This window comes from Brienomyrus brachyistius, chromosome 16 (genome assembly GCF_023856365.1).
Source record: "Brienomyrus brachyistius isolate T26 chromosome 16, BBRACH_0.4, whole genome shotgun sequence".
NCBI classification, from domain to species: domain Eukaryota; kingdom Metazoa; phylum Chordata; class Actinopteri; order Osteoglossiformes; family Mormyridae; genus Brienomyrus; species Brienomyrus brachyistius.
This window is the reverse complement of record NC_064548.1, coordinates 12,865,054-12,879,515: the sequence shown is the minus strand read 5'-3', so window position 1 is coordinate 12,879,515 and position 14,462 is coordinate 12,865,054. Positions and strand designations below refer to the sequence as shown.

General features: G+C 45.1%; 1 protein-coding gene across 7 annotated transcripts; it reads right to left on the bottom strand.

Moving 5' to 3' along the window:
• Nucleotides 1–1,071: 1,071 nt before the first annotated feature.
• On the bottom strand, nt 1,072–8,113 carry sp3a (sp3a transcription factor). Of its 7 annotated transcripts, XM_048979089.1 has the most exons (8): nt 7,944–8,113; nt 7,538–7,635; nt 7,226–7,321; nt 6,449–6,499; nt 5,215–6,346; nt 3,999–4,188; nt 3,142–3,338; nt 1,072–3,066 (listed from the first exon to the last, which is right to left on the bottom strand). In XM_048979089.1, the coding sequence occupies exons 1-8, from the start codon at nt 7,948–7,950 to the stop codon at nt 2,753–2,755; spliced, it is 2,085 nt and encodes a 694-aa protein (XP_048835046.1). In that variant the 5' UTR covers nt 7,951–8,113; the 3' UTR covers nt 1,072–2,752. The 7 variants fall into 7 exon arrangements, with proteins under 7 accessions (XP_048835046.1, XP_048835043.1, XP_048835041.1 ...); XM_048979086.1 differs by having other exon boundaries at nt 5,215–6,499; nt 7,905–8,113; XM_048979084.1 differs by having other exon boundaries at nt 5,215–6,499.
• Nucleotides 8,114–14,462: the final 6,349 nt, after the last annotated feature.

The following is a 14,462-nucleotide window of genomic DNA, read 5'->3' as shown; positions in this document are numbered from 1 at the left end:
GTACGTCCACGTTGAACAAGAACGTGCAGTAAGAGGCAATTCTTATAGGACACACATCTACTGGTGAGTTCATGTGTAATGAAACATTGGAATATTCTTTAACCCCCCCCCCCCCTCCACTGCAAACATTGAAATAGTGCTTACAAGTGGTTTTGCTCTAAATATCCAGCTACATTGAACACAGTCAAGATAATTATTTAAAATAAGTACAATTCGTTGGTTAGGTAGAGGCCTGCCGTTTGGAGGTGTAGATTCCTACATCCTGTTTACGCAGGAATGCACTGTGGGAGATACAATTTCTAATTCCAAGGCACATCTGTTGTGATTATCTACTGGTTCATATGTGAAATGTGACGTTGATTTGCGACCAGGAGGGCCATTGATCAGCCACACCTTCCGGAACTTCCGTCGTGCTTGCCTTTGGTCAGAAGGTCCAGGAGCAGTGCCCCTGCAGTGACACCTACTGGGTTCAGAATGCAAAACAGGGGGAACCATAAACTCTTCAGTTTCCTTACCTAGCACTGGGAAAGGCTGTTACCTACAGACAACGCGCAAGAAACACACCTTAGAGTGTTACACCCGCAGTTCCACTGCAGACACCCTGCTTGTCGCTTCCAGTGAGGTTTGAGCCGGAAAATACAAGTCAGCATCAGCCACATACGTGCACCCTGCGGAAGGTCAGCAACCACCAATTAAACCAGCACTGAGGGGGGAATCAAGCAGGAATTCAGACGCATCCAGGCATGCTTCTCGTGCATAAATAAGGAAAACGACAGCCACACATTACACCAGTATTTTGGACGAGTTCTTATCACGACAAAACCGCCACACAAACAACAGCACCTTTGAAACAGATGAGAAAAGCTATGAAGGAGTCACTGCACCTGGGGCAGAGAACCGGTGTAAAGAAATAAAAAAAGCTTTGGGCGTTTTAAAAAATACTTTAACATCTCCAACTGATGGCGCTACTGTGAGCCAGCAAGCCAATAGAAGCAGATGAACCCCCAGGGGGAAAATCGATTCACAAGTTATATATGCACACAATTATTTTTAGTGAATACTGAAATCAAATCAAATATCAAAATAGTGTTTTATTAATAAACCACTCAGGGTATATTTCAGTTACATCAAAGTAATTTGTGTTTTATGTGGTGATGAGTCACAATATTATAAAATATTGTCAGTTTCCCTTCGTTTTATTTTTCGTTTTACTAACTTGTTTGTCAACAAGTTTATCTAAATTCAATGATATAATCAAGTCCAGCAAAAGACTGCAGAGCATTCACAATTCACCTACTTCAATGTAACCAAACCTCCGTAAAGAATGGCAGAAACGTTTCTATATAGAAAAACAGAAACCAATAATTAAGGAATATATATTTTTAAAAAAGGAAAAGAGACAAGTACATTATTTTGACAGAGCAAAATGAGTGTATTGCCTATACACATTTTTCCTGGGCAGTATATATAAAAAAAAGACATTTATACAAAAAAGATCACACTGTATTTGATCTCAGTACAGTGTCACAGATTTAAAAAGGATCCGCCTCCAGTGGACTGACGCCACGTAACTCCTGCTAAAGGTGATTTGTCTCAAGGTCTCCTTCCGCCAAGGTGGCAGTTACAAAGAAGAAAGAAAATACGTCATTTCAGGGCTCTGACACACGGCTATAAAACATGTCACAGCATCAAGGAGGTGGAGACTGCATTAACAGAACAGGGCTGTTTTGGTCCGTTCACCGCACGATAACTCTGGACAACGTAGTCTTCGAGAACCATGGGGGGGGGGGGTGTGACCTTTAAAACAGGCATCGTGTGGCCAGATCAGTCGGAGTCAAATTTGGCGATTGACTCCAGCAGCATGACTTGTACAGAACGAAATAAACCCTTCAGCCGCCGTCCATCCTATCAAGAGGGAATCTTATTAATGTAACATGGGAGAACTGTACACATTAAAATCGCAGTTAAAAAAATCCAAATACAACCACCCGTTTACTAAGTAAACCCTACCATAAATAGTACTTTCCTCAAAAATTCAAAATAATGCTTATTGAAACATCAGGTGAAATGGGGGATTTCAATGGTATATGATTGTTGTGTGTGTGTGTGTGTGTGTGTGTGTGTGTGTGTGTGGGGGGGGGGGGGGGGGGGTTCACTGCCTGTGAGCTGAAATGGACCAAGCGGCAAACCAGAGTGCATTGTGGCATGGGGCAGCATCAGTTTCGCCATAAGACGGGATCAGAAAGGAACAAAGCACAGAAAATGCGACACCTGTATGAAGACATTTGGACTTCTGCAAGCGCAAATCAGTGCCCAATTAAAGTGTACTGACTCCACTCTTGGTGTCGACCCCCCAACCCACAAACAAGAATGGGGGCAGATGTCTTCATTGCAGGCCCCAATGTGACAACCCTACAGAACACAAACACACCCCCCCCCCCCAAGAACCCCAATCCTGTACCATTTTTTCCATTTCATGTTGACTATTTTCTTCAGTCTTAGCACATAAACAGTAGCTAAAAAACACATGCAGGTCTGCCCACTTATACTACAGAATATAATACAAAATAAGGCATTTCAGTGTGAGTATTGGAACCACATGTAATGTCATTTACCCCATATGTAAAAAGACTGCTAAGGAACAAACTGATAATTCTTTTTTAAAATATATATATTTATATATATATTTATATATATAAAAAATGAGGTGGGGGGTCAGGAGCGATTGAGGAGTCCAAGCGGTGGGCGGGAGTCACTCCATCACCTCACTGGCTGAGACAGTGACGAGCTGTATGGGGATCTCCGAGTTGGGATGGATCTCCTGCGCGCTGCCCGAGCTCACAGTCCCCAGGCCCTGGACGGAGCCCTGCTGGATGTTGGTGAGGATGAGGGTGGTGCCGGCCGCCGAGATGATACCGTCCGAGGAGCCCGTGGCCTCAACCGAGGTCAGGACGGCGCCGCCTGAGTTCATGCCCTTCTTGTTCTGGTGGGTCTTGATGTGCTTCGCCAGGTGATCACTGCGCATGAAGCGCTTGGAACATTCCGGACACACAAATTTCTTCTCCCCTATGGATGGGAGGAGGGCTTTAGAGATGAGCACAACCCCCCCCAGAGACCCCGCCCCGAGGCCCCCCCCCATACCAGTGTGTGTCCTCCGGTGTCGCTGAAGCTCGTCGCTGCGTGTGAACCTCTTCCCACAGAACATCCAGCCGCAGACGAAGGGCCGCTCGCCGGAGTGCCAGCGTAGATGCGCCCGCAGGTGTGACGTCTTGCCGTACACCTTCCCGCAGCCCGGGATGTGGCACACGTGCTGCTTCTTCTTACCCATGTTCGACCCCCTGCAACATGCACACACAGGCAGCACTGTGAAGGCTGGTGACTACAGGGCACGTCTGGGCACAGCTGGCCCGCATTCCCGAGGCAGCACAGCCTGGTGAGTGACTACGACCGCCGTGCACTATACTCCGCCACATTCCCTTCATCCATCCATCACTAACCCCATACTGGATGTTGGGAGTCCAGAGTCTAACCTTGGAGCTATGGGCACCAGACAGGGAATAACCCAGGATGGGGCACCAATTCTCATGTGTTGTATATTTGTATTATAATTTATTTGTCCATATCTCTTGTTACAGCCATTTCTTCAATTTATTTTGTATTTATGCTATAAATACGTATCTCCACAATCCCCAGCCATGCGTTACTATAATGTCTTGTGAGTGTCTTTGTCTTGTGCCGTCTAATCCTGTTGGATGGGTTGCAAAAGAATTCTTAAGTACAACAGGCAAAACAGGAATCTCGTATTTTCCTGCACACACATATCCTGCGAAGACATTCACCTCACACACCACTTATTTACATTTTCACTTATCTGTTGCTTATTAACTGACAGTAGAGGGCGGGGCTACAATTTGCACATACTCCCTGGAAAGGTGAAGGTCTGTTCTCAGCCAATCAGCGAGGGCCCGAGTGAATTGGGGGCGGGGCCACAGGCTTACCTCCCGCCTGCCTCTTTACAGTTGGGGCAGGTGCAGGCCACCCTGCGCAGCCGCTTGCCCTCCTGGCCAGGCTGCTCCGTGTCTTCGTCCACCAGGCGAACGCGCAGGTGTGACAGGTCGCTGGTGTTCAGCGTGGAGTCCGTGGCCAACTGCCATTCCTCTGAGTCAGGCTCCTCTTTAATCTGTATGTCTGGGGGGGTGGGCAAGGGAAACCATTAGCCTCACTGAAAGTTTTCAAGATTTCTGGGCCCAGAGACCAACTGAATGACCCCCACTGTGTTACAAAGCTGGTCGAAGGCCGAACCAGCTGTGATGGACCGATGGGTTCATTCCGGCTTTGGGCTGAACATCACCCAGAGTGGAACAATGACCATCAGATTGAAAACTCTTTCATTTATCTATCCCTTCCCACTACCACAAGAGACACATCTGTGTGTGTGTGTGTGGGGTAGGGGGGATACTGTAGCATATGCCAGCAAACACTGGGCACAAGACAGGAGACATTAGTAGGGATGCCAGCATCTTCCATCTTTTAATTAAAATCAAAATACCTTCACTTTGAAGTTTGCAAAGACTTTCACGCAAAACCCTGCACTGCTGAAAAGCCACACTAGCGTAACGCTAACTGCCACAGAACACATTCTTCAGAGTGAGCCGTAATGATATAATGGCCAGGGTGCTCAGGTGAGAGTGCGCCTGCGCTTTGGTGAGATTCACGCTCCAATCATTCCCCTACCCCAGCACTCCAGATTAAGCTGAGAGCCAATCTGCTCTATCAAAGCTCCCGTTTTAACCCTAAGATAAAGCAACGCCTCCGGAAAAAGTAATGACCCCCCCTCCCCCCCCACCAGCCGGCAGCGGGCACCCGGCTGCGCGGCAAAGACTTCGATTGTTCCGCGCAGCACGTCCACGCAGATCAACCCTAATCTCCTCTCCAGGGAGTGTGGTGCGTGCGAGGATTGTCATAGCAACGACACCTCGAGAAACATGGCGAAACTCTTTGGTCGTTTTAAAGACGAAGGCGAAGGCTTTCAGATCTGGATATGCCACAAGCTCAATTCACGCCAGCTAAGTTTACCGCCGAGTCGAAAGTTTTGAAAGTTCCAGCTTATTCACTGGATCACCTGAACTTGAGGTCTCACAGCCTCAATTTTAGTGACTTTTAGACCAGACATTGATCAAACAGACCTGGTTAAGAAAATGAGATGGGCCGTACCTCCAGGGCTGCCTGTGTCATCCACCTGCTGGAACTGGATGCCCGCCTGACCCACAGAGTTGACGGTCACTGTCTGCAGGTTAGGGATCTGCCCGGTACTGATGCTGACAGGGCTGGAGCTCAGCGTGCCCCCCTGGCCCAGCGAGAGTGTCTGCACAGGGGCCAGTGTGATTTGTTGCGCCCCAGTGCTGGGCAGCTGGAGGTTCTGCAGGTTCTGGACACCCTGAACCTGGAAAGTCTGCCACTGGATCTGCCCCGAGGGCGTGACCGTCTGTGCCTGGATCAGGAAGGTCCCGGGGTTGATCAGCTGCAGGTTCTGCAGCGTCTGGCTGGACAACTGCGCCTGTGGGAGGCCTTGGACCACCTGGCCGTCACTGGTGCTGACGGGCACCGGTTGAAGCTGGATGACGGGCTGCGCCGACGACACCTGGATGTTCTGCACTTGGTTCTGGCCGATGTAGTCTGCCTGCTCGCCGGCCGCTGAGGAGACCGCGGTGGCCTGTGTCAGCACCCCCGTTCCGTCTATCGTCTCGGGCAGCTGTGACGATGACGTCGTTGGCACGTACATGTCTTGGTTAGTGTTCGAGTCACCGACGGCCAGTGTGTGGGAAATGGGCTCACCCGTTTTATCGGAGCCCTCGGACCTGTCCAGGGGCTGACCAGCCATGATGAGCTGCCCGTCCGCCGTGACCCCCGTCGCTATCGTCTGAGCCCCAGCGAGTCCGAGGGAGTCTAGGTCCACACTGTTTATCGGTACAAAGGTGATGTTTCCGGGTAAACCGACAGGAACGTTGGCGACCACCTGACCCTGGCTGTTGAAAGCAGAGCCAGCAACTGAGACTCCTTGGATCTGCTGGACGTGACCAGTCTGAGATATGAGGTTCTGGCTGTTGGTAAGGATGTCGGCCGGGGACGTTCCGGCAGCGCCGATACTCTGGCCAGCACTGTGCATGATCTGGATCTGCCCTGTGGCATCCTGTCCCAGGGAGGTGCCCTCCACCGCGGAGGTCGCGAAGCCCAGCTGTCCATCCGCAGTCTGGATCTGCGGTATCACCTGGTACTGAATGTTAGGCACTGCGTTGGCGGACGTGTCGGGTCCCGACGTCACAAAAATCGGTTGGCTATGCATATTCTGGAGAGGAAAAACATACTGTCCATTTGACGTCACTATCCCTGTGTTGGGAATATGCACTATGCTTGGCTCCTCTTTTATGGGTGCGCTTGGAGCCAATACCTCCCATCTCTCTGAGGTCCCTGTTAACTGTATGGATGTGAGGTCTGTGGTCTAAAAGAAGAAGCAAATAATTTTATCAATATCATTCATAAGCTCAGCGACATCACATCTCCTCACAAGTAAAAATAAATGTTTTTATCTTGGTCGAAGCACAGGCACATAATTAAGGGCAGATTACAACATGGCCACCATCCGCTGGATTATGACTAACCTGTAAACTACAATTATGCCAACACTGTAAATCAGCTTGCCAGCGCATCATTTCAGCACTAAAACGTTTTCAACCCGTGAAATATTTGTAGGTCTTAAACCAGGCCTGTCAGTTTATGCACTGTGAACGACTGGCTCTACTTTTGAAGATTTCACTGCCGGGGGGGACGGGGGTGACGTTAGGCAACGATTTCGAGAAACGATGGTGCGGAACCACGCCAGGAAGGGGTCCATATGGGTATTTATCAGTTCACACGGTGCCAATTTTTTTCGATTGCTGTTTGGAGTCAGCGTTTCAGTCACGATGCAAATAAAAATTACTTTTAACTGAAGCATCCGGACGTCAGTGGGTCTACGGAACCGCCCCCCCTCCTCCCTTCTGCGACCAACCATGAACTATTTCCCAACATCGGTCGGTGTGATGTTGAAAAATAAAAGTCAGTGTGATCTCGTAAGGCTGGGAGGCCGATATGGATACCGGGGGAGGGGGGCCCGCTCTGCCGTCACCGCTGCACTGCATTGGCACATGGCGCGAAGCCGCGGTCGCTACCGGAGGTGGTGACTTACCACGCCAGCGGCAGCACCGTTATCCTCCTCTGGCAAAAGTGACCCGATCTTGCTACAGGTAGCTGCCAGCAGAGCGAGCGGTGACGGCTGAGTGTCCTACCCACAATGGGCGGGTTTAAAAAGAAGAAAGTGGGTGGCCGTTAGTCCGGAGCTACACAGGAAGTACGACTTTTTTCCCTCTTTTTTTGGTGAAACATCAAAATTTAAAACGTGTGAACTTCATAAAAAAAACACCATGCACTTACAAACCCGGCGGAGAAGAGCAACCGAGGGAGGGGATGGATTAAGGGGAAAGAAATGTTTAAAAAATACCTGGTCTCCTCCGCCGCTGCCGTGCTGCATATAGTCGCTCTGACTGCTGTCCACGTCTAAGGCAGCCATTTCCTCTTGTTTCACTGGCTGTTCAGGGGCTACAGAAAGGCACAGCGACAGGGGAAACGGGGCAGAAACAGACCGTTTATCTTCAGTTTCCGCTCAGCAAAACGCGACCAAACAGACGCCCGGCTAAACCGCGACTCGCTTAACGCCCAGATCGCCTCCCGATAGCGGCGCTTCTACAGGATTTCGACGAAAATGAGAAGGTTTTACTTTAGTGTTTTACAGCGCAGGCAGCTAACTGCTGGCTGAGCTGGAAAAGATTAGGTGAAGACATTGCTAGCTGCGGGTTGCACAAACTCACCGGTGACGGTATGCTTGAATCAGGCTAAATTTTACGTACCAGTCATAGCGTGAAATATTTAAATCGGGAGAGTTTCGGTTTATTTAAACGCCAAACATGATTATTTTAATCAAAGGCGGGCTGCGATCGGTGATTCGAGTCGATTTTTTCTATTTTGATTGACGGTGCGGGAAACACAAAAGGTGGGGCTTCCAGGCTTGACTGTAAAAATTTGCGTCATGCACCGGAAGTCCCTCCGTTCTCCCTTTGGCTGATTGGCTACTTGGTTTGATTTGCCGATTTGCCACTGGTTGGACGCCGAGTCACTCATTCCCTTTGTCGAGGCGTTTCCTGTTTGTTATTCACTCGCGGAGATACAAAGTAGCTGGGAAAGTATGTTGGAACTGTCGTGAAATGCCAGGAAGTAACAATGGTCGGAGGATCCGGCCATTAGCTCTACTGCTATTATATCCATGTAGCCAGATTTTTGGCTAACGCTGCTTTTTGTTTTCCCGGCTCCGACTATAAAAATAAACGTTTGTGGTTAATTCGTCAGTTTTAGTTGGCCCAAAGATACGCCACGTTTACGTTTTTAATGGACTTCAAACGATATATACATTTATTTAGTTTATCGTCAGTAAAATATGAGTAGGCCGGAGAATTTTTGTTTACTGTTTACAGTGGGGTTTTTTTGGTTCTCGTGGACCAAATGTCTAATGTGGAGGATTATGTTGTGCAAATTGATCTAGTGACCCGGTAAAATGTGCCGCCAACCCCCCGTGGCAAGACTATACCTTACAGGTGTGCTGTCCTGTGTTTAGCATCATTTATGAGATTTTCATCGGTTCATAAATATGGGCATGGGTTATTTAGGTTAGGAACAAATCCTATGTAGTCTCGTTTTCAAGATGCCTACGAATCAAATTAACTTGTTATTGAATTGTCTAGGTATGTTCAGGCGACGATCATCCAATTGAAATACGCAATTCCTAAATGTCGCAAGAGTGTTTGTGTATTTAGAATCCCCTACTAAATGCGCTGGATCAAATGTCACACGTGAATATTCTTAGATTATGGTTAAACCAAATGTTTAATAACCTAAAAGTCAAAGAAACTACAGTCTCAACCATGATAAAATGAAGTATACAATAGAGCAATAAGGATTAAAAAATAAAACGATCTTAAATCTATATTGAGTCCAATTGTCTAAGCTACAAGAACTCCCTCAATTTCTTTGAAAATACATTTTGAAGTGAACTTTAATGTTCTTCATTCACTTAGGAATACAGTCTTATGCGGTGGAGCACTTCTCATTTATGACACCTGGCACGTAAAGGATTCACCAGATTGCAGCTGAGCGCCATTTGTGCTATGTCAGTTCCCCTCTGAGTGGGCAAGGAGCGGGGCTATTTCCCCACAGCCAGCAATTCAAAGTTGGGCCATTACAGCCAGACTACAAAAGCACTTTCCAGGCACTCAGGGGTTCGTGCTGGCAAATGGTGGATATTTCCAATCACTCTGCTGTCAGTCCAAGTGCCAGGTAAACACAGCCCTGTGGAAAGATAACTTCAAAAATCCACACAGCCTTGTCTCACTTGCACTTGCAGACTGGGTGGCAACTTATCAGTGGTTCTCCTTCAGGTTGGAAAATAACGATGCAATCTGAAATCTTAAATCTGCGGAGACTGTGGCAAATGTGTAATCCAAAATCACAAAATAGTCAAAAAGAGCAGACTGGTGGCCTAATTGCATTCATTTTCCATACTGCTTATTCAGTACAGGGTCACGGTGAACCTAGAATCTCAAGATGCACAGGGCGACACTCACTACGGGAAATTCACCTAGCTTCATATCTTCAGAATGCAGGAGGAGACAGAGTATCTGCAGCAAAGCAAATTGAACTTTATGTACAAAGGGGTGAGAATTGAAGCTGACTGATTAGGAGATGTGAGCAGGAATTGTCCACCTGTCCATAACTGGTCTGTGTCTGCGGCAAATGTTTTGATTGAGAAAAAAAAAAACTTCTGTAAGATATGTGTTTAAATACCATGCATGTGATAAAAATTGCATCTTGAGCAAAATGTCCATCAGAGTACACATTGGGTTCAGATGTCTTATTTGTTAGTTTGCACCCTGGGCCTACAACAGTTACAACCATCTTAAAAGCAGAGTGGAGACTCTGGTTTAAGGATTGTGTTTGTTAGCGATGAGCCCCTACTCCTTAAAGTGAAAAATTCTGTTTATCAAACCTCCCCGGCAAGGGATCAATAGGAGCATTAAGACAATGAGCATAAACAATTTGCGGGATTTCATTGAAGGCGCTCCATGTTACGAAACGGCATAGTTGGGTTGTGTGTCATTTAATGAAGTCACCATTTGCACGTACAAACTGTTTGCATAAACCTTTGAAGTTTGACGACAATGGGCGAAATGTGACATTGCGCCACAGATGTATGGTGCAGTGAAAGATATCTGTTTAATGGCCCAAGCTGCACTGGTGAAGGAGGAAGGAATAGAGGCATTGGGTAGGTTTACGTTTTTCTACAGAAATTGGCAATGTTCACATGATTTTTCAATGAAGAGATTGGGAACATCAGTATGTTTTTAGTAGACCTTAAAGGGTCTTTAAGTATAATGTATCCCAGTCCATCACTGAACAAAGCAGTGACTATATTTCTGGGAACGGACAGAATCCTCTGGTGGTGCAAGGTGATTCTGATGGTGCTGGATTAACATTTTGAGAGTTTTGCTCGTGACAACTGAGAAAGTGACCTGGTGGATAGAGAGGCTGCCACAGTGGAGACACCTTGTGGGCCATGATAAATGGAGCCAGAGGGAGATACCAGACAGAATGATCAATGCAAGTGAGAACATACACTTTAACCAGGCTGTAGAGTTCATGTGTCGAAAGCGCGTAACATCTCTGCCGACTTTAGAGCACAACGTGTCTCACTCACTTAATATATTAATCACCTTCCTGTGAGTGATTTTGGAAAATGGTTATGACTTTGGACTAAACACTGAAAAAGTCTGTAGCATTTTTTTTTTAGTTTCCCCAGCTACAGTATCTTCGGTCATTCACTTTGATCACGTGGCTTCACGCTAATGCTCTTATTATCCTTACAGGTATATATTAGTAAAATGACAGTCCTGGTGCTAGATGCTCTCGTTTAGAGCACAGCCATCGTGTCGTGTTTATAGCTCCTTTGACCCTTGGAACGCAAGCAAATCTCCATGAAATGCTACTGACCGAAATAAGTTGATATGTCTGTATCATGAAAATTGAGCTCACACTAGAAATAACAACGTTATCGCTTTGTTTATGGTAAATCTTAAGGCATTTTGTTCTGCTGTTTGCGTAAAATTTCCATTCGGCTGAAATAATTCGGCTCAAACACAGCAAATTTGAAGATCGCAACCAGGCTGGTTATCTTACACTGATAGATTTTGTAGGTGGTTTTGGTTAATGAATGGACGCGTTCCTGAATACGCTATTAAGTTTGCGGCAAAACTAAATTAACTATTCGTTTTCTACTACTGGTAATTTGGATTACTTCTTGGCCAGTTAACCTCACTCTGTCATTCCTGTTATGCCTGTTTTAATTTCCTTCCACTGATTTGTTTTCCAGCCTCTTCACTGTAGGACTGTTGGGTCACCATCACAGTGCATGCTGGGAGATTTCCTGTTCCGAATCTCTATCCAATAAACGTAGACTGTACCTATAGAAAAAATAAACTGACAGCACAAACATGCTTTATATCTTATTTATTTTGTCTTTTTCTTACGGCAAAGAGCATTAGCCAAATATTTGTTGTAGTACATTGTAATTGCCTTTAGTTTTTCTATCAAAGACAAAATATATAGGCCTAAAAAAAATGAGCTCCAAGCTTTGTGGGACGAAAAAACTCCAGTAGGCCTAGTCCATCTTTTTATGGCCTTCAATATAAAAAGGTTTTGTGTCGAAGTATTTTTGAACAATTTTCTGGTGTTTAGATTGCTTGACAGTAAGGAGCTGAAACCACTTAAAGACCGCGGTGTATCGATCGTTTATTTATTTTGCTTGATTTTAAAGATTTTAAGGGCTGAAAACAGCGTGAGTTATGCATGATTAATAACCAGAAAGACCAGCTCTTCAATTTTCAAAATCTTTGTGCAATTTTATTTAAAAAAAAACGAAAGACGTTCGTTAGATAGCCATTGAAACAGTAATGAAATGGTACACCTGCACGGAATGCAGCAAAAAATGGCCTTCAATCTATTAACATCTCCACATATTTGCATTTATGTGGTTTGTTAATAAAACTAATGAGAGGGTTATTTCAAGTGAGATTCGAAGCTGTATGTAAAATCGGTCAAACAAGAAAAACAATTCTTTTGTTCTTAAATGCAATTTAATTCGAAATTACTGTATTACCGTATATCAAGCTGAAATTAAAACTAACTTCGCAAGACTGTGAAACAGATCAGTGATCAGTTGTGAGCTATATATCCGAAAGGCGGTACCCAGCGCCTATTTTTATCGCTGGAAGATAAAACGCTGCCTTTCGCGATTTCATATCTGTTTTTTTGATAATTGCAGACTTACTCTGGGAAATATGTTTCAACTTTTATTTATGCATATGTCATCGAAGATGCATCCTAAGCTTTTCATATGTCTTCCCCGGGGCTCTCTCTCCTCATCCCACCCAGGGACCCATCGGCCTTTGTCCGCATGAGCCCAGAACAGGTTAAGTGGTTATTAAAAACCGATCGATTAATATGCTGCCGCGATACCGCCTCTTGCGGTTCAATCTGATACCTAAATTATGTCGCTAGGTATTCGTTTTCCCCTTTGCCTGCGATAAACTCTGGGAATCAAGCACAGCATCAACCAGGGTAAAATCCTCTTTATCTTCCGTTTCATGTTTCGCAACCTTCAGATGAAAGCTGTAACACAATGCCCTTGTCTGTCAACAGATACTCCTCTCACTTAAGCTGTTTTTACAGAAATTAATCACAACTGACATCTTCTATTGCCCGTTGATTCAGCCCCAAGGTGGGAGCAGTAAATCACAGCGCTACGCATCTGTTAAAGCGGACGCAGGCTGCTTAAAACTGACGCGTTACCAATTTGGCATCTTTCACCTTCAAGAAAAGGAGGGATCCCAATCCGCTGGAGGGATTTCAGGTATAATGTGCTGCCAGGTCTGTTGCACAGATCATCGCGGTGTCGCTGTTCTGGGATACTTAGTATCTGACCTATACATGTCAAAAATATATATTTTAGAATGTATTTGTAATAGTGGTGCTTTGCGAAAAGAATTATTCATAACTTCTTTAGAATAACGAGGCGAACTTCTGCGGTTCGTTAAAGACTCCTTTCATTTGTCAGTTCCGTGGGGTTGAAATTGGACTGAAACTCTCGGGCTTGGTGTGTTGCCACGCTTGTTTGCTTCTGGGAAGAAAGGCACTAACAAAGTTATGATACATACACAGAAAGACCAACTGCCAATGAAACTCTGCTTGGATTTTCAGTTAAAATTACATCTTATAAAACAAGTATAGTGTTAACATTTAGTGATAGATTCAATTCATTCTCGGATGTTATTAAAAAGCATGGTTGAATATTTTCTGTGCCATTATTAGTCGGTGTGGTTAAAGAAAAGCCAAAACACATTTTAACCACGATTAAAGTATGATTTATTATGTCCTTTTACTGTCAAGTCAATACAAAAAAAAATATTAATAATGATAAGTAATGTATTTTTGTTTGCATAAGTGTTTGCATGAAATTAATTTTTCTCCCGAAAGTTAGCCTCTTGGTTAAGGTCCATAAATGCTTATTCTCAGTATGGTTAAAGATTAATGATTAAAGACATGTTTTTCTTTAACTTTGAGGTTGCATCCACATATTATTCAGTTTATCACTGCGTGGTGTGTGTATTTACTGAGACTAAGAAATTCAAAGCCCCATTTCCTTAAGAGGAGGATAAATGTTTTTATTTGAAGTTTCCTATTTGAAGCATTTGACTGCATTTAGAGTTTTTGACTGCATTTAGAGTCTTTGCATTTAGCGCTTTAGAAAAGTTTTGCAGCCTTTGTCTGGGCCACATACTGGGCATGCTGGTTATAAATCCAATCTGCCTGTGATTCATTTGTCTTTCCTGGGTTGAAACAATATTCTGAGCTCAGTATCACTTCTCTGAACAGTTTTAAACTGTTGATACTCTCTGAAATGGGGGGCATTGTAGATATATTTCTGAAGATGGTGTATAATGTGTCGCTTTCTGTTGGCCTTGTTCTTTTTTGACACAGCAATGGAAGAACAATGATACTTGAACTTAAATGCTGTAATTCTTGACTCATGCGCTTGGTGCTGCAGGTGATTCTTAATAAATTCTGGTACACAATTGGTTTCACGCAACTGAAAAAAAAAACCATCCAGGGAGTCTTTGGCTTGCAAACTGTAATTGATTAAGAGCCCTGGAATTGGAGGAGCGGGTCCTTAGTGCGGCGTCAGTGTGATGACCGAGAACATGGATCTCACACTGGCGGGCAGTACTGCCATTCCGCTGCATATAAAACAATGCGGTGTTTAC